General features: G+C 39.0%; 3 protein-coding genes across 3 annotated transcripts in view; all 3 read right to left on the bottom strand.

Moving 5' to 3' along the window:
- LOC122673290 overlaps positions 1-20219 on the bottom strand; it is an 81177-nt gene that overhangs the window by 32064 nt on the left and 28894 nt on the right. The window lies entirely within an intron of this gene.
- ARSJ (arylsulfatase family member J) overlaps positions 1-20219 on the bottom strand; it is a 72324-nt gene that overhangs the window by 24409 nt on the left and 27696 nt on the right. The window lies entirely within an intron of this gene.
- Positions 12614-14187, bottom strand: LOC122673289 (heterogeneous nuclear ribonucleoproteins A2/B1-like). The gene is made up of 2 exons (XM_043870925.1): positions 13965-14187; positions 12614-13828 (listed from the first exon to the last, which is right to left on the bottom strand). Exons 1-2 carry the CDS (start codon positions 14170-14172, stop codon positions 12810-12812), a joined length of 1227 nt encoding a protein of 408 aa, XP_043726860.1. The 5' UTR covers positions 14173-14187; the 3' UTR covers positions 12614-12809.

Genomic DNA, 20219 nt, shown 5'->3' with positions numbered 1-20219 from the left:
TTTCGAGTTATAGCCAGAGATAATTCCTCGACTAAGGAATGGGGAAGCTTCCCTTGTGGCTCAGCTGGTAAAGAATCCGCCTGCAATGCGGGAGACCTGGGTTCGATCCCTGAGTTGGGAAGATCCCCTGGAGAAGGGAAAGGCTACCCACTCCAGTATTCTGGCCTGGAGAATTCCAGGGACTGTATAGTCCATGGGGGTCGCAAAGAGTTGGACACGACTGAGCGACTTTCACTTTTCAAAGTTTCAAAATATTGGAATGTCTGGGCAATCAGAGGATGTTCCACAGAATGCGGAATAGCTACACTGCACACAGGGCAACAATGCGGACTGCTCCGAAGCGGGGTGTGAGAGCAGCATCTCATAAACTCAGAAGAAAAAAATGTACCCTGTCAGAATTAAAGTACAAAGTTACCCAGGTTAGGGAGGAATTTTGGTATCGATAAAAGTCATTTGATGGAGCCGCTCACTGACATCTGACACATTTACCAGTGACATTCATTCACACCTATATAAAGGGGACTGTGTAACTCAGAATGAGGACCACTGGCCTGCAAGTCACCCAGAGAAAGAGGTGAGAGGGGCAGTCTTTATTTATGTGTCTCCAAGGCTGCTCTGCTATTTAAGTGCCTTGGATCTTCAACTCTTCCATTTTCAGATAACTGTTTATCTCTACAGCAAAGATGTAAGCACTTGGTCAGTGGTTTCCAAGCTGATGTGTCCACCATGGGGGAGGTACAAGGCATAAAGAAAAGGTTAGAAATACTGTGTGTATTTTAAAATTCTTATAAAATTTCTGATTTGGGAGGTATTATTTCTTATAATACATATTAAATAGTATTTGTACGTGTAATACATGATTAAATAAATATATATGCATATGTTGAGGGTACCTGCTAATCTTTTAATTCCAAGTTGTTTGCAATTAAAAAATAAATAAAACTTGAAAGCCATAAAACATTAGAATCAGAAGCATGTCCACCAGTTCTAGGCTCACTAACCATTTTCTGCTTATAATTTGGCTTCCATTCAAGCAGAGAATGAATGCAGTGGTTATGTCAACACAATAGCATTCTATACCATATGAGAATTTGCATTTTAGGATAATAAATAATTACTTGGTCTATGTGCTTATGATGCTTAAGCATCTCTTTGTAGGAAAAAGATCCATTTTCAATGCAGTGGCTGAAAACTCAAATACTATACTCTGAACCATGAAAACTTGAGTTAAATATCAACCAGTTAAGCACCAATAATTAAATACTGCTTTTTAGTGTGATTTTTCAATATGGTTCACACATGTTTCTGACATGGAGCCAATAGAAGTATAAATAAAGATGCATAAAAGTAAAGACTGTCAGTGGCTCAGCTTCCTTTGCTTTGGCCCAAATTCAATATTTTGAACAAGAGGAAAAATAAGAGTGAAGTTTCCCTATTCATTAACAACTTTACTCTCCTCTGGAACCTCTGGTCATCGTTCAAAATAATTCTTGGATTATTTTAGGATGGGAGAAGCTAAATATCTTTCTCCTCTGAGGAAGTTTTGCATGTAAGCAAGAACTCATGTCAAGGTGTTTAGAATACTTGCAAGAAAAAAGTAATAATTGTAAGAACAAATAAATAAAAATTAGAACTGAATTGAAGAACAGGGAACATCTTGATCCAGGAGAAACTAAAATGCAATTTAATATGCTGATTCAAAATTAAATGGAAGGAAAGAGCAAAAGCAATTAATGAGATAACCAAAGCTACAAAGGGTAAAGAAGAAGAACAAGTGAGCAACTTTCTCACCTGCTTAGAAGAGAGGAAAGCCACTTAAAGAAAGAACAGTCATTCTCCTCTCCACTCCATTCCTCACTCATTTTGTTACTGTGTGCATGCTAAGTCACTTCAGTCGTGACCGACTCTCTGTGACACCATGGATTGTAGCCTGCCAGGCTCCTCTGTCCATGGGATTCTCCAGGCAGGAATACTGGAGTGGGCTGCCATGACCTCCTCCAGGGGATCTTCCCGACCCAGGGATGGAACTCAGGTCTCTTATGTCTCCTGCACTGGCAGGCAGGTTCTTTACCACTCAGTGCCATCTGGGAAGCCCTATTTTGTTACTGAAATTTATTTAAATAAATGTTAATAAACCAAAACCATTTTGGTCATGGTTCAAAATAATTCTTGGATTCTTTTAGGATGGGAGAAGCTAAATATTTTTCTCCTCTGAGGAAGTTTTGCATATAAGCAAGAATTCACGTCAAGGTGTTCAGAATATTTGCAAGAAAAAAGTAATAATTGTAAGAACAAATAAATAAAAATTAGAACTGAGTTGAAGAACAGGGAATATCTTGATCCAGGAGGAACTAAAATGCAATTTAATATGCTGAATCTAAATAAACTGAAAGGTAAACAAAGGGACAATGAAATTATTAATCCCAAACAGAAAAGAATGATGAGACTTAATAACAAACCAACAAAGAAACTGTTAGGGGAAGCACACTGATTGAAACCACCCACCCTGGCCAGGCACCATAGTTACCATTTGCATGAGTTGTTTTATGGCAGGAGATCCTGATAAGGAATACGGAACTAATAGGCCACCACCAGCTGGAAGAGTTCGGGAAAGATTGAGAGGAGACACTACCTGTCCGTCCACTTCCCAGAATCCCTCTTGCTAGCATCCATCTTGGCTGAGCGATGCGTGCGCCACCAGGAAAGACTCTGAATTAGAATGATTGGCCAAAGACCACCCGGAAACTAATCCCATCACCATAAAACCCAAGACTGTGAGCCACGCGGCAGAGCAGTTCTCCTGGGTTCCTTTACCTACTGCTCTCCACCCGGGTGCCCTTTCCCAATAAAATCTCTTGCTTTGTCAGCATGTGTCTCCTCGGACAATTCATTTCCGAGTGTTAGACAACAGCCGTTTCGGGCCCTGGAAGGGGTCCCCCTTCCTGCAACAAAACCAAGACAGGAACTGAACATCACAGCCTCAAAAGTGGCAACAAGGAGAACCCACTAGAAGGCCCAGAGGGAAAGATGCAAGAAATGAGAGAAAAAGAAAACAGCTCAGAGACTTCAACAATTGGCTATTACTTAGATTGCTAGCAATTACCTAATTTTCATTCTTAGGGGATTTAAGAGTATAAATGTATTTTTAAATAATTAAAACTGATGCAATGGCCAAGAAATTCATTCACTCAGCATACTCAGTACCCGTCATAACTAAAATAAAGTAAAATATTCGTAGTGAAGCTTAGACTCTGGGAAACTGGAGGGAAATAATGGGGAAAGGATACTATCTATAAATTGTGCTATCTGAAAATCCAGATTTTCCCAAGAAGTTAATGGCAAAACATATATGAATTCCTGGAACCACAATATCAGCCTAAATCTGGCAAAACTCATAAAAATCATTCCCTAAACCAGCCTTTTCTTTTATAAGAAACAGCATAGACTATATTACTATAAAATATCATCAATTTGTAAATGATCAAAGCAGAGTTTTGTAGCAAAAATTAAGACTTTATTTACATTCTATGTTTCCACTCATGAACATCAAGACTACTGTCTCATTTGTCAAGTATATTTGCTTTCTGATAGTATATTCTTAGCTCTGCAGACCACTGGCAAGAGCCTTCCCCACAACACTGACAGGTGCCTACCACGCTCTGGCTCAGCTCCACTCCTATTTGGTCTTTTATTCCTATTTAAGTCACAAGCCAGGTGAAACCTGAGTTTCCTCACATCACTGTCTCCAAATTCATGAGGGCTCTGTATATTCATTCCTCCTTTTGCTCCCATTTGCAACTTCTCCCCAACACCATGTGTCCTCTGGAGCAGGCATAAGTGAAGTTAATCTAATCTTCAGTCTTTTCTTGAATGTGATCTTTATCTTCTTGTTGCCACTGACAACTGGCTCTCCTCTGACAGCACCCCATTCCCTGTAGCTCCCTCCAGCAGTGGCCCTTGTTTCTTCCATCTGCTCTTAACACCCAGGCTGAAAGCAGGGCAAATGCCCTGTTTGCACTTCGTTACTACTTCCAAACAGTTCTTCTCCTCCCCATAAACAGGAGCATCGAAACCCATGTTATCAGACTATATAAGATACCGAACTTCAGTTTTACAGATTTTTGGCTCTTGGTTTACTGCAAAACACTCTTCAACTCAATTTCAATATCCACATGAATGATTCTCCAATGTCCTGAACTCAGCTCCTTGACATCCTCTATTCCCATATCTTGTCCCCACAGCTACCAACTCCTAAGATCATGTTTTAGAGTTTATCATTACCATTTATGGGCACCCCACTCAAGTCACAATTTCAAGCACTTCATGCTGTAAACACTGAATTATTTTTTTTTAGCTCATTCCTTCTAGCACTTAAATTGTTTTTTAAAAAAATCTGTGCTCTCTGAGACCAGCAATCAGTTTATTCTACTACCTTTTCACTATCCTTATACCATTGCCTAGTATGAATCCCATGTGCATTCCTTTGTAATTACCTTTTTGTACAAGTGTGAAACTCTTCTTTCTCTCTTTCTAACTTTATCACATTCTTTTGGTAAACTTCAATTCTGTCTAAATCTAAATTCAATTTTCTGCCTAAGCCATTTCCTGAAAAAAAAAAAAAGGAAAAAACTAAAATAGTGCGTGCTAGTCTCACTTTAAAGTCATTACTATGAATTCCAAGTGGGCCCATAGTGATAGCCATCAATTCCTACTTTATTTTCCATGTTCATCACCTTTCTCAATTCCCTAGGTAAAATATTTAACATTTATACTCCTCTCAATGCTCTAACAGCTCCCCTTTCATCCTCACTCTCAGCTCATAAAGTCACTTCTTGATTCACAAGAGGAAGCAGAAGGACTCAGATTCTGTTCTAGTTTCCACAGAGCACTCATCCCAATCCACCAACTCCTTGCTCTGCGCTCATACACTGTGCGTTCCTTCCTCATTCATGGATAAAGCCAGTCCTCCACCTTGCCCATTAGATCTCATGACCTCTGTCATGACCCAGGAACATCTTTTCAAAAATTCTGCCACCCTATCTTTAGCATCAGCAGAGTCTTCCTTTCTATTGAACCAATCCCACCAACTTACATAACACTGTTGCTGTTATTTATTCCACCTTACAAGTGTATATTGTCACCCTGCTTATTTAACTTATATGCAGAATACATCATGAGAAACTCTGGGCTGGAGGAAGCACAAGCTGGAATCAAGATTGCTGGGAGAAATATCAATATCTTTTCTTGACTCTACTTCCCTGTCCAGGTACTGCCGCTTGAAATATTGGTTGACACTTATTTTCACCTAGTTTTCTCCCATTCTCTCTTGAACATATTTCTAGTAGGTTTTTCTATCCACTACTCCACTAGAAGATCACCACTGACCTCCATGTTGTTAAGGTCAATGGTCAATATTCAGTCCTCCTCTCTCTTGATTCCATGAATAACTTTCAGCAAGTTGAGCACTTACTTCTCTTTTACATTCTTTGTTCTCTTGGCTTCCAGATCACTCTTGGTTTTCTTCTTACTTCACTGGCTGCTTCCTTTTAGTATCCTTTTGATTCCCTCCATCCACTACTCTTAACTCTGGAGTGCTCAGGTTCAACTATGCATCCCATATAATCTTATGTCTTTCATTTGTATCTTCAGATATATAATCTCTCTTCCAAACCCCAGCTTCTTGTATTTAATTGCTTACATAATAATTCCACTTTAACATCTAAAACTTGCCTCATATATAACAAGGCTCAAATAAAACTTCTCCTTCCTCAAAAGTCAAAAATTCAAAACAATAAACAATTTAAAATTGTATATTCTAAACCTTCGAGTTTATCTTTTGTTCAACTGGAATATGAACTGATCCAAGAAAGTAAGAGCAAACAAAACCAGTTTTCTGGTGTAAACCTGATTCAGGGCTTCTCTATGTAGCTCCAATACTTTGGCCACCTGATGCAAAGGGCCAACTCACTGGAAAAGACCCTGATGTTGGGAAAGATTGAGAGCATGAAGAGAAAGGGGTGACAGAGAATGAGATGGGTGGATGGTATCATCAATTCAATAGACATGAATTTGATCAAGCTCTGGGAGACAGTGGACAGAGGAGCCTGGTGTGTTGCAGTCCATGGGGTCACAAAGAGTCAGATATGACTTAGCAACTGAACAACAACAAAATCAAATAATTAGGGAATGTGTTGTCCATTATATCCTCACCATAATTCACAATGTAAATAAATACAAAATATGATGCTTTAAGCTAGAAAACACATAATGATCATATGGGTAACAGCTTTGACTTAGTCTGACCTTCTCATTCATGTAATAAACACATATTGAGCAATTTCTGTGGGTAAGGCACAACTTTAGATGCCATGATGATTGGCATCTATATATATAAGATATATATATATATAAGACATATAAGTAATAAAGGGCTAAGTAAGGAGAACAAAGAGATGGGCATACCAGACCACCTGACCTGCCTCTTGAGAAACCTATATGCAGGTCAGGAAGCAACAGTTAGAACTGGACATGGAACAACAGACTGGTTCCAAATAGGAAAAGGAGTACATCAAGGCTGTATATTGTCACCCTGCTTATTTAACTTATATGCAGAATACATCATGAGAAACTCTGGGCTGGAGGAAGCACAAGCTGGAATCAAGATTGCTGGGAGAAATATCAATAACCTCAGATATGCAGATAACACCACCCTTATGGCAGAAAGCAAAGAGGAACGAAAAAGCCTCTTGAAGAAAGTGAAAGAGGAGAGTGACAAAGTTGGCTTAAAGCTCACCATTCAGAAAACTAAGATCATGGCATCTGGTCCCGTCACTTCATGGGAAATAGATGGGGAAACAGTGGAAACAGTAGTTGACTTTATTTTGGGGGGCTCCAAAATCACTGCAGATGGTGATTGCAGCCATAAAATTAAAAGACAGTTGCTCCTTGGAAGAAAAGCTATGACAAACTTAGACAGCACATTAAAAAGCCAAGACATCATTTGCTGACAAATATCCATCTAGTCAAAGCTATCATTTTTCCAGTGGTCATGTATGGATGTGAGAGTTGGACTATAAAGAAAGTTGAGTCCCGAAGAATTGATGCTTTTGAACTGTGGTATTGGAGAAGACTCTTGAGAGTCCCTTGGACTGCAAGGAGATCAAACCAGTCAATCCTAAAGAAGATCAGTCCTGAATATTCATCAGAAGGACTGATGCTGAAGCTGAAACTCCAATACTTTGGCCACCTGATGGGAAGAGCTGACTCGTTAGAAAAGACTCTGATGCTGGGCAAGATTGAAGGCAGGAGGAGAAGGGGACAACAGAGGATAAGATGGTTGGATGGCATCACCGATTCAATGGACATGAATTTGAGCAGGCTCTGGGAGTTGGTGATGGACAGGGAAGCCTGGGGTTTTGCAGTCCATGGGGTCGCAAAGAGTTGGACACAACTGAGCGACTGAACTGACTGCCTGATAGATAATAGATGTGGGTGAAGAAAATAGCTGGCCTAATGAGTCTGAAATTTACCTAGATAGTAAAAAATAGTAACAACTAGTGGTCAAAGCACCTTTTTGCTAAGGATCCCAAGATACTCATTCACAAAAGTAGACTCTGATTCTTTAGAGGATCCCAACATATGTCCTCAAACTCAAGCAGTCTCAGGGTTTTTCTGGAGGCTACTAACATCCTTATAGCAAAAGTTCATCACTGTGGGCTTGGAATTGCTAAGATGTTTTTTAGAAGTTGACCGAGAAGAGTCAGTATTTACAATAGGCTCCAATTTCCACCCCACCTGTTCTTGTTCCTCTCTAGGGCTCCTATGATCCTGAATCCTTATACTTCACACTTTAGCCCACAACTGAGGACTGACTGGTGCCTCTTACTCCTAAGGGAGCCACGAAGACCTGTGCAGGAGACTCTGTCACCATTATGCTCCACGGTCACATGGAGGACCAGATTCATCACCGTTTGAGCACCATTCTGTGATGTTCTGACACATCAGATGTAGCAGAGTCATTCTCTACACTGAGCAGAAACTCCTGTATAAATACCTCAAACACGTTTACTCGGCTTATCTATGCTTTCTTTTAACAAATACTAGTTGAACATTCCATTGGGCCAAGCACCAGAGTATACATGAGACATAGCACCTTGCTCCCCACCCCCAACCAGGGGAGTCAGATAATAAACAATTCAATCAATTAGCAAATAAGAAAAATCCAAGAAGTGATAATTGCTATGGAAGAAACATAAAACAAGCTAATGGCAGAGGGAGTGAGGAAAGGTATATCAGGTAGGGGGGAAAGAAAGACTTTTTTGAGGGTGTGGATTTTGTGCTGACACCTGAATGATGAGATGAAGCCAAGTAAAGATAAGAGGGAAGTCATTCGAGCAGAAGTAAGGGTAATTGTAAGGGCCCTGAGCTGGGAAACAGAGAGAGATATCCATGAACAGAGAGAAGGACAGCGTGGCTGCTTACAGGAAGGAGGGAAGATGGCAGGAGGGTAGGCAGGAGGGGCCAGAATATGTTGGACCTTGTAGACTGTTTCATAAATTTTGATTTTATTCTAACCAAAATGGGTTTAAAACCATTGGAAAGCTTTAAGCAGGGGAGTGATAAGATTTGATTTAAGCTTTTCAAAATTTCTTTGGCTAACTTGTGTAGAATGTCTAACTTGTCTCAAAAAAGAAAACAGTGTGAATGCTGCTGTAATAATCTAGGCGAGTGATGTTTGTGGCTTGGTCTGTGGCTTGGAACCAGGAGACTTAGAGAACTGATACTTGGGAAATGATTTGCTTGTAGATCTAACAGGGCTAGATAGGGGATGGGTGTGTATATGCATATGTATAGTTAGGATGGAGCAGATCTTGGGCTCCAAATCACTGTGGACGGTGACTGCAGCCATGAAATTAAGACACTTGCTCCTTGGAAGAAAAGCTATGACAAACTTAGCATATTAAAAATCAGAGACATCACTTTGCTGACAAAGGTCTGTATAGTCAAAGCTATGGTTTTTCCAGTAGTCATGTATAGATGTGAGAGCTGGACCATAAAGAAGGCTGGGCACTAAAGAATTGACGCTTTCTAACTGTGGTGCTAGAGAAGACTTTTGAGAGTTCCTTGGACATCATGGAGATCAAACCAGTCAATCCTAGAGGAAGTCAACCCTGACTATTCACTTGAAGGACTGATGCTGAAGCTGAAGCTGAAGCTCCAATACTTTGGCCACCTGATGCAAGGAGGTGACTCACTGGGAAAGACCCTGATGCTGGGAAAGATTGAGGGCAGGAGAAGAAGCGGGTGACAGAGGATGAGATGGCTGGATGGCATCACCGACTCAATGGACATGAATTTGAGCAAACTCCAGGAGATAGTAAAGGATAGGGAAGCCTGGTGTGCTGCAGTCCATGGGGCTGCAAAGAATTGAACACACATAGAGGCTGAGTGACAACAAAGACGGCTGAACAGGAGCCAAGATTATTTCTAGGATTTGGGATTAAGCGACTGTGTGGACAATGGGAAAACTAGAAAAGGAACATCCTAAATGGGAAGGAAATACAAAAAAAGAGGGGACATATGTAGATGTATATGTATAACTGATTCACTTGATTGTACAATTGAAACTAACACAACATTGTAAAGCAACTATTGTCCAATTAAGAAAAAAAAGAAATAAATAGCTCTGTCTGAAGGACTGGAGGCTGCCATATTCATCTCATAGCTTCTCATAAGGCAGATTTCTTGAGGAAAGATTTCCTCATAATTTTAGAGTTTTCCAGTCACTAAAAGGGATTTACTGCCTTTTACTAAGGCATTTACTTGGGCATTTACACTAAGACCAACTTGTTCAATAAAATATACATTGTCAAGGAAATATTGTTCAAGATCTGGAAATGGGCAAAAGAGTTCTTTCAGGGCTATCGAGTGTTCTATGGGATCCTCTGGGGACTATCAATTCTACGCGGGGGGTGAGTCTTACAACTGACTTGGCTATTGTACAAATCTGTAGGGGTTAGAAGTTAAGTGGTAGAAAATTGAGAGTAATACAAATGGTTCTTTTCCATAGCAATGCAAATGAATTTTGTCCACTTGAAATACAACAGGCTTCTGTCCCATAAAAAATATGATTCCACACATTATATTTTATTGCCCTCTGAATATTAGCCAGTTTTGTACTTAATAATAAATTCATTTTAGCATTCATGATTGCATATATAATCATTTCAAATTCTCATTTGAACTAATATTGACATAGTCATGTTTCTCTCCCTAATTAATGACTTTAATGAAATCTTTGACATGCTTATTTTACATTTAAGAAACAGTAAAAAATTTTATCTTTTGAAATTACATGTGTTAGAAACAAGACAATCAGCCCAAAATGGAGTCACTTGTGCTAAAACTTCATGTCAAAAAACCAACACAACTTAATTACCATTTAGGCTCTCCCAGAAATGAATCAGAAAACCAGTCAGTGAGGACTTGCCTGATCCCCACTCGTCAGCTAATCTGCCTGACAGACCCCTGCCATTCCCCACAGATCCAGCCCACTGTTTTTCCCCTCGTGTAACTTCCTTCTTCTGCTCCTTTTTGCCTATAACATGTTTCATTTTGTATAGTCCCTCTGAACTCCTATCTGCTGGATTGGATGCTGCCCAGTTTGAATTGATTTTTGCTCAAAGTAAAAAGTTTTAATATCCCTCAGTTTAATCCTTCAACATGCATTAACAAAAATAACAACAGTGCATAAAAAATCAAGAGATAGTTCTGAAATCTGAATGGAAGCTTATCTACTGTGATTAGTTCTCTCGTGATCCCTCTTAAAATGCCCATTTCTGACAATGAGACAGGAAAAGATAGAAATAAGTAAACTTTGAATAGTTAGTATTATAACTTACTCGTAGAGACATGAGTGATATCGGTATTTTGATTGAGTACACATGGAATTGTTCCTAAAATACTTATATTCTAAGGGATTTTGGGTTTTTGTTTTTTGATCATCTTTCAAAAAAGGCATTGTGAGCAAGTATGAGAAAAGTAGCTTAACTGCCATTGGAAGTCTGGACCATTGCCACGTTTCCATATTAAAATCCTTAATGCAGTTTACCTTTATGTATTTGACATTTATATAAACAGATATAACCATTGTTTATAAGTACCCTATATATTTACAGTTTGCCTGTTCTTTGATTCCTTTTTACTCTCTTCCTTATGAAAAGAAAAATAATTCTCCTAGTTTTCACACAGCTTCTTTTCTGATTTGAACCAACAATCTTGGTTGTTGGGAGAGGATCTTTGGGGCTTAAAAATAGCAATCTGTTCATAGATGCAGGCAGAGTGATCTAGGAAAGCAAATTTCTCACAAAGTGCTTTCTTCTACTCTTTAATTCCTCTCACTAAGAATCACTTCTTGGTGTAAAATAATGTGTCTTGTGGGTACTGGGATGAGTAACCTAAAATAAGGGAGATATGAGTCACTTGTAACTAAATTCCCCAGGTTAGAGAAGAAGTAAAAAGTGAGCTGGAATTTACTCCTCCATTCTCCTAGATGTATTTCTCACCACTTCTTATCTGCTTTCTTCATGCTTTCCTAGAACTGGAAACCACAGGGACTGTGCTTGCTCTACAAAATTAAAGTGAAAATAAATCCTAAATGTTGTAACCACCATCTTAGAATGACTCACAAACCACTAAGCCTAAATACAACAACACAATGCAGACACACAGAAGTTTCACACAGAGAAGGTTCCTTTTCATAGCAAGTAGCATTTTATGAGCATAAAAAAATGTACTGAAAAGAGTGAAATGTTGAGATGTTGAAGGTAGCTTAAAAATGCCATATTTTACAGTGGATCAGTATACCAAGCTTTGCACATGAATATTTTAGAGTAAAACACAAATCAAGAAATGTGATATCTACACACAAGTACACACACACATAGGAACACACACATGTATGTGAACACAAGCATGTAACTACGATTTATATAGTTAATATGCCAAACTCTTCATGTTCATAAACTTACATTTCTCCTTGACCTTAATTATAGCAGTAATACTGCATCTATAATATTTTGCATTTGCAAAATTATACTATGCATTTTCATACACATTATTACAGTTGAGCTCAGTGGGTAGTCATGAAGAAGCAAATGCACTATTAAAATCATTTTGGTAATTTGAATTATAGCTGTTTTGTTTTCACAGGCAGTGGTTCTAGGTTTTTTTTTTTTTTTCCCTTTAGAATTATTTTATTAAATCATAAATGTACAACAGCTTCTTAACTCTACACACGCACTTAAATTTTTTTAAAGGAAAAACGTTATGTCTTATTACACCATGATCCTGGCTAATAGCTTTTCACACAACGCAGAGTACTAACCACTATACGATCACGGCGGCTAATAGCTTTTCAAAACTTTGAGAAAAATCTTAAAAAAAGGTTTCACATGTCACCTGAAACTTACAAATTTAACATTATCAAAGAAGGAATGCTTCTACACTCTTACAAAGACCACTAGAAAGAAACAACAATTAAAAAGCTAAGAAACTGTCTCAAAGGCATTTTTTTTTTTTACAATCCTTCCTCCACAGTAAGGTAATGTTATTAAATAATCCAATCCATTCACAAAATGGCTCTCTGCATCTGCTCTGGTGTCTTCTGCCATATCACTGCATATTTATGCATGACTGAGATAAGATTTTCCTTAACATTGTTATTTCGATAACCTGAAGCTGTTCTGTTACCTCTGGGCTCTCATCCTCTCCTATTTATACAGTGAAGCCCATGGCAAATAGGAAGAAGCTCAGTATGTGCTTCTCCCTCCATAACCCCCACTTCCTCCACTGCCTCCTGGACCATAGTTTCCTCCACCATATCGTCCCCCCATGTTCCTGCTACCACCAAAATTTCCACTCTTCACTGGACCATAGTTAGAAGGTTGTTGATTATAATTTCCAAAATCATTGTAATTTCCACTCCCGTAATTTCCTCCTCCATAGTTGTCATAACCACCTCCGTAGCCCCCACCCTGGTTGCCATATCCAGGTCCTCCACCACCATATCCTCCTCTTCCTCCTCCATAACCAGGGCTACCTCCAAAATTGCCACCTCCAGGTCCTCCTCCATACCCATTATAGCCATCCCCAAATCCACGGCCACTTCCATATCCATCAGATCCTCCTCTAAAGTTACTTCCTGGTCCCGGTCCAAAATTTCCACCGCCACCACGAGAATCTCCAAAACCAAAGTTGCCTCCTCTTCCACTTCTAGAACTTTGGACTTCCTGCATTTCTTGTCTAGACAAAGCCTTTCTTACTTCTGCATTATGACCATTGATAGTATGGTATTTTTGCAACACAATCTTATCCACAGGATCATGGTCATCAAAAGTAACAAATCCAAAGCCTCTTTTCTTTCCAGACTGCCTGTCAGTAATCATCTCAATGGTATCAATTTTTCCATATTCCTCAAAGTAATCTCTGAGATGATGTTCCTCAGTATCTTCCTTAATTCCACCAACAAACAGTTTCTTCACAGTTACATGAGCCCCTGGCTTTCCAGACTCCTCTCTTGCAACAGCACGTTTTGGCTCAACCACTCTCCCATCAATTGAATGAGGTCTTGCAGCCATGGCAGCATCAACTTCAGCCATGGAAGAAAAAGTCACAAAACCAAATCCTCTTGATCTTTTGCTTGCAGGATCCCTCATTACCACACAGTCTGTAAGTTTTCCCCATTGCTCGTAGTAGCTCCTCAAACTTTCTTCTGTAGTTTCAAAGCTCAAGCCACCAATAAAGAGTTTACGGAATTGTTCCTTTTCTTTTTCCTCTCCAAAGGAACAGTTTCTAAAGTTTTCCATAATTCCATGAAGTTTCTCTCTCCATGCACGAAATTCTCCCAATAGTTCAGAAAACAGTGATAATTCAGACTTCTTTGCCTGTATAGTTACTTTGAAGATTCTCCATCACGGACTCAGTCGCTTCAGCCCGATTTCCCGCAGCCGAGCGAGATGAGAGAGATCTCCGCGGACGAACACGAACCGGACTCGTCCTGGCGCTGTAGTGAGAACTGCCGCTGCTCGAGAAACAACACCGCTGGGGCACCTCCACTCCAGACCCGGCGCTGCTGCTCGGTTCTAGGTTTTTATTTTCTCTTCCTAAACACATTTACTACTTCTTAATTTTACAAATTTTAAGGATACTGTGATAATAGTTACAAGTTATTTGTGTAATTTAAAATTTAATATAATCAACTCCTTATCCATCATCAACAAAATGAAGTGGTATTCAATATTTGATGATTCACTAAAAAACTGTGATGAATGTCACCTATTGATTCCATGAACTAAGTGGAAAACATCTGAATTTTACTTTTATCAATAAGACATTTCATACAACATTTGACATATATAGTCAAAATTTTCAAACTGTTATGTTTAGGTACTTTAATTGTGATTTAAAAGTGAAAAAATAGCTGTATCTTTATTAAATAGAAAAACAAACTGCCTTAATTAAATAAAGAAATTATATAAACTGCATTTTCCAAGTTACTTAAATTTTGCTTTCCAGTTTTGATCATTTAGCTTCAGAAACCTTATACTTTCTTTGGATAAATGTAACAAGTAAGACATATCACTAAATTTACCTGATACAGAGTATTTTCCTTAATTATAGCTTTTGGAAAGCAAGTTTTAAAGCTTTTCATCTAACAAAAATATATTAAAATATAGAATTTTGTATTATTATATTATAAATGATGGGGTTCAGGAAACACTACCCCAAAATGTGGCAACTTAGTAGATTGAATACTTTAAGGTTGAAAGAGTTCGAGGAACCAGCAGAAGCAGAAAGGTCTCTCTGAAATTCCTGCTTCTTCCCTGAAAGCAGGAGATAAGCCTCCCCTGTGAAAGGTGCCCCCTCTGCCAGGAGGTAGGGGGACATTCTTTTATCACCAGAGAAGGGAAATTTAGAGAAGGTTGTATAAGCATCTGGTTGTTACTTCTTCACCATTTACTATCCACAACCCAAATCCCTTTGTTTGTCAATTCTTCACAGATTTATTTTTGCCCCAAAGGTATAAAAGCTTCTTGCTCTGGTTACTTCCAATCTCTGTTCTCTTGTGAAGGGTCCCATGTGCCTGTAAACATTCAGTTAATTTTGTACACTTTTCTCCTGTTCCTCTGTCTTATGTCTGTTCTTAGGCCCAGCCAGAGACACAAAAAGGGTAGAAGAGAATTTTTCCTCCTCTATAGAAGAAATATGCTTGTGAATTATTTATGACTTCATTCTACTATCTTATCTACAGGAATCTGAGTGGGGAATTACTTGATGAAAGGTATATTCTTTCATAATACAGATTAGTAAACTCAAATGGTTCATAATCACGAAGAAATTTGAACCAGGAAAAAATAGAAAATTATTACTCTTTACTTTGGAATTTTCTTTACAATTAACAGCTGTAGATTTGCACATTCCCTGGAACCTTAAAACTATACAAAATGTCATATTTTGTAATATCTGCACAGCTTCACTTATTTTAAAACCATGTAAGCTTTTAATGCCCTGATAATAGTTGCAAGCATGCTGCACTCTAGGGTTTTTTCCATGCACACTGTTAATGTCATCCTTATAGCCTTGAATTTTACTGCACTTTACTGAGTTTATCTATTGATGTCTAGGCAACCATATTTTAGAACCAGATTCCAAAGCTTATTCTGGGAAACACAGCAATTCCATTACTATGAATTATACAGCCCTGCATAGGAGAAGGAGACGTATACAACCTCTTCCAGGCTTCTTGGACCTCTTCATTTCTGTATGTCTTCATTTGGCTTTGCTCTTAATTTTTTTGTATGTCTTCATTGCAACAGATGTTCAATGAGTTTCTTGAAGTCCACCTTTGAGAAACATGCAATCTCATCTATGGCACTTTTTTTTTTTTTTTTTTTTTTTTCTGGCTGGAAGTGAAGATGAGGTGAAAACCAGAAACCATCTTTCCTATATGCTTGACTTTCATCAAAGGAGGAGGAAAAAGGCATGCGGATGAAAGATAAGGAAGCACACACTAGAATCTGCCATTTCTCAACAAAGTTCATAATCTGCGCACAGTGAACAAGGACAGGTATTCAGAGACCCACGTCCGTTGGACTAATATTTACTGATGCTCCCTTCCTGTGTCCAACTTAAAAACAGACAAGAATGGTGCTAACAGCTGAGTGTTAGTGAGGTTTGATTGCAGGCCTGTCCCTATGCTAAGGGTTTTACTTCCTGCTTCCTATATATTTCTCATAATGATCCCATGGGTTATATACACTGGTGTTATTTTATACTTATTTATTGCCATGCTGAGTAGCACGTGGAATCTTATTACCCCAAGCAACAATTCTACCCATGCTCTCTGCAGTGGAAGCACAGAATCTTTTTTTTGTTTGTTTGTTTTTTTTTGAAGCACAGAATCTTAAACACTGGACTGTCAGGAAGCCCACGGTGCCATTTTACACATGAAAACATGAAGGCATAAAGAGATGAAGCCGATGGTCTCATGATTAATAAAGCACTTTTGAAATGTGTAGAGTTACCCTACTCCATATATAACATGTTAGTTCCTTGTGCCTCCCACCACCCCTGCAAAGCAGATGAAAATCATTGTTATTATGGCTCAAAGTCTCTTCTCCACTTGGCTTTTAAAGGCTCTCTGTAGGAAAAAAAAAAAGTTAAGGGGAACTTTCTTTCCTAGGTTTTTCCTATGTTTAATCTGGGAATGGAGTCAGACGCTGTAAATGCCAGGACTCTAGGGGTCCACAGAAATGCATGCCACGCAGATGCAAACTACATGGTTTCTCAGGAAATAAAAAGGAGTTCTAGTAAAATGTACTGAATCGTAATATGGGGTTGTCTCAAAGGAGAAACCTGCTTCTGAAAGAACAACTTCTCTATTTCCCTCCCTTCGAAGCAATTGCAGCTGTCCAGCGCTGTCCTGAAGGAAATCCACTGCATAGAAGAAAGGAGATTCCTCTTCTACACCCTCCTCGTTCCTTTGATGCTCCCCCTAAGCCTGCCTCCCCCTGCACCTCATGGTTACTTTACTGCCAGCTGGTGAAGGGAAAGCTCTTCCGGGCACAGCAGATGTGGGAAGTGCCAGCCAGATGAGCCCCGGAGCCGGCAGTTGGCTTGGTTTGGTGATAAGGAAACAGCTCAAGAGAAACATGGGAATGGGGCACTGAAATCATTCTGCAACAGCTGTGAGAAAATCTTGAATGAAAGAGGAAAAATAGAGGGAGGAGAGGGAGGAGGGAATAAAAGGAAGAGAAAGAGAGCAAGGAGGCGGGGGAGAGAGAGAGAAAGAGAGACTGATTTTATTTCAAAAGGCCCGCAAATTCTGGAATTACACATATTCTATTTGGTTCTGTAACATGAATATCAAAATACTGCTCACCAGCTCTTTAGGCTTATGCTAAAGCGTCTGTGTTCTCTTCATTTTTATAGTCACTAAATATAAAGGCTTGCATATTAAGAGGCTATACTTTTCTGATTACACCATAACTAGGCATAGAAACAGGAATTGTTTTCTCTGGAGTCTGTTGTGAGACAGCACCCTATTCTTAAAGAAATCTGCATACAATTGAAACACTGGCAAACTGGCTTGGCCGGGATACTATGTCATTCTGTTCACAGCACTTTCTCATCCAACTGCACAAATCTGGGAGCATGAATTGGGAAGTAAAAGAAACTAAATGAAGGTTTCCATGTTTAAAGAAACAAATGTAAAAGAGGGAAAGGAACCAGAATCACAGAAGTTAAAGATGTACAAGAAAGGCATTTCAAAGCCCAAAAGAGTAAAGTTGTAAAGAGCCATACTGAGTCTCACTGCCTGTTCTAGAAAGCCTCCAGAGATGGGAATTTCAGTTTCTCATGACAGCTCATTTTATTTCTGAGGAGTCTGCTAACAGAAGGTTCTTATTTGGATTGAGCCAGGCTCCACTTGTCTGGAATCTTAGTAAATGCAGACTCTCTTCCACATCACAGTTCTTCAAATACATGAAGACAGTTGCCCTGTTGCAGGGCTGTGTCAGCGCTTTCAGCTGATCCTCATGCTCAGCGGTTGCCAGATCTCCTCCTGGCACGCAGTCCAGCTCGTCGGGGTCCTTCTGTAAATCGGGCAGTGTGAACTGAACATCACACTCCAGATGTGGCCTCAACAGTGCAAAGTTCAGCAGGACCAGCACCTTCCTTGACGTGCAGTCTACACTTTTGTGAGGAGTCACATCAATTTCCTGGCAGTTCACATGGCTGGCACATGAGTTCACAGGCAGCTAAAACCTTACTTTTTTTTTTTTCATGTATGATTTTCTTAAGCCAGATTTCCTGCATCTTGTAGAAGAACAATTTAATTGGTGAATCTACACAGAGAATTTCCCATTTCCTGATTTTCTAAAATCTCATTCTTCTTGCCATTTGATGACCCAGAAGATACTTGATTCTGTTGTCCAATATTTTAGTTAGTCCATCCTTGTTAATTTTGGTAAATATGTGTCTTCACCTGATTCATGCATTAAAGACTTTGAGGGGACAGCATTAACTCAGAGCAAAGGCTTAAAAAATGTTACTGGAGACCTGCCCTCAGATTAACTTTGATTGATTTCACAGTTCACTTTGAATGGCTCACTCAACGTTTAACTTATCATTAAGTCGATTTTTTACTTAAAATGATTGGCTTGTCCATAAAATTTGTTGAAACTGAGATATTGTATAGCTGTAACTTCCCAGATGTTGGCATGCCAAAAGAAAATTAAAATGATATTTTGAGGGATGTAATGTCAATAAATGTGGGATAGATTCTAATGATCGAATCTTACTCAATAACAATTAACTGCCTAGTCACGCAGAATTTTTCATCAGGGCACCATAATTAATTAAGCAGTCTTGCTCCTAAAATCCAGACTTTTCTCTTTTTGACATTGGGAGGCTACATATTTTCAATTTCTGATGCATTTACTTCTCAGTTCTCAATGGAATGGCTGCTTTTCAATTTTTTCACACATATGTTAATGTTCAAAATATGGCAAGTAATTTAATTGAGACTGTGGAGTCTCAATTCAACCAGCTGTTCTTATAATTTCTTAACCCAGGTAACCAAGGGCCTCAGTACAAGGATAAACCCCTGGATGAGGTAGTGCTGAACACAGTCACTAGAGGGCAATAGAGGGCTGAGAAATAGGGAGAGTACTGGGTGATGGCTGGTAGGCGCAAGATACCTACGGGCTAAGAAGGCCAGTCCTCTGAAGGAGAAGCAAATCTTTTAGGCTTACCTAAAAATTCCAGTTTATATACATGGTCCACGTAACTGGGATACAACTGGGATAACCAAGATGGATCTGACAGCCAGCACTCAGATGGAAGACACAGCAATGACACCCATTTTTAGGAAGTGTGGTATCAACATCAGAAATACCCTCGACAACAGGAGTCTTGGTGTTATGGCTGAGGTCTGTATTCAAAGCTAAGATCAAAAATGGCACAGAGTCAGCAATGATACATACAATTTACTGAGTGTTTACTATATACGTCTAGCAATGAAGCAACACCATCTCCCATTCTTGGAACAACCTTTGGAAAGTAACAGCATCCTTATTTCGTAAAAAGGAAATTACGTGGCAAAACTGGGATGTGAAAAGAGGTCTGTGGAGCACCGAGGCATGTATTCTCAATGCTGAAAGACTATAGAGCATCCTGACTCAATAATTAGAACTCTGGGAAGAGAGCATGACAGAAACCTGTGAAACTGACTTCAAGGTCCTGGCCTTCTCTCTTAGAACCTCTGCAGAGTGAACACATTTATCTTGGGCTTCTATTTGCTAGTAATCATAATCATATTTCATTAATTCTTTACAGTTAATTCTGTGTTATATTTAAAGAATACATTAAATACAAAGTTAAAGAATACATTAATTCTTTACAATGAGCTTAAAAAAAGCTCATTGTGCTTTTTTTAAGGAGGATGTAAACAACATTCTATTTTCTTTAAGTCTTAAGGTAAATGTATACTTTGTAAATAAATCATTTTTTTAGTTCTATGGATTTAATACAAACTGTGCAATAAATATTCTCACTAACAGTTTGAATTTCAAATAGGATGTGCACCTTTTGACCCCAGCTACTGGCCACAAAATTTAGCACCAGATCAACTTAGTGAAAATGCAAACTAATGAATTAAT

The sequence above is a fragment of the Cervus elaphus genome, chromosome 17, assembly GCF_910594005.1.
Source record: "Cervus elaphus chromosome 17, mCerEla1.1, whole genome shotgun sequence".
In the NCBI taxonomy this organism is placed as follows: Eukaryota; Metazoa; Chordata; class Mammalia; order Artiodactyla; family Cervidae; genus Cervus; species Cervus elaphus.
The sequence above is the reverse complement of the archived record's forward strand: the minus strand, read 5'-3'. Positions and strand labels throughout refer to the sequence as shown.

Excerpts from the sequence above, each read along its gene's own strand:
- LOC122673289 (XM_043870925.1), bottom strand. The coding sequence starts at position 14,172 with ATGTGTTTAGGAAGAGAAAATAAAAACCTAGAACCGAGCAGCAGCGCC. Across the intron at positions 13,829-13,964 it reads GACTGAGTCCGTGATGGAGA|AAGAAAAGGAACAATTCCGT; the intron begins ATCTTCAAAGTA and ends TTGGAGAGGAAA.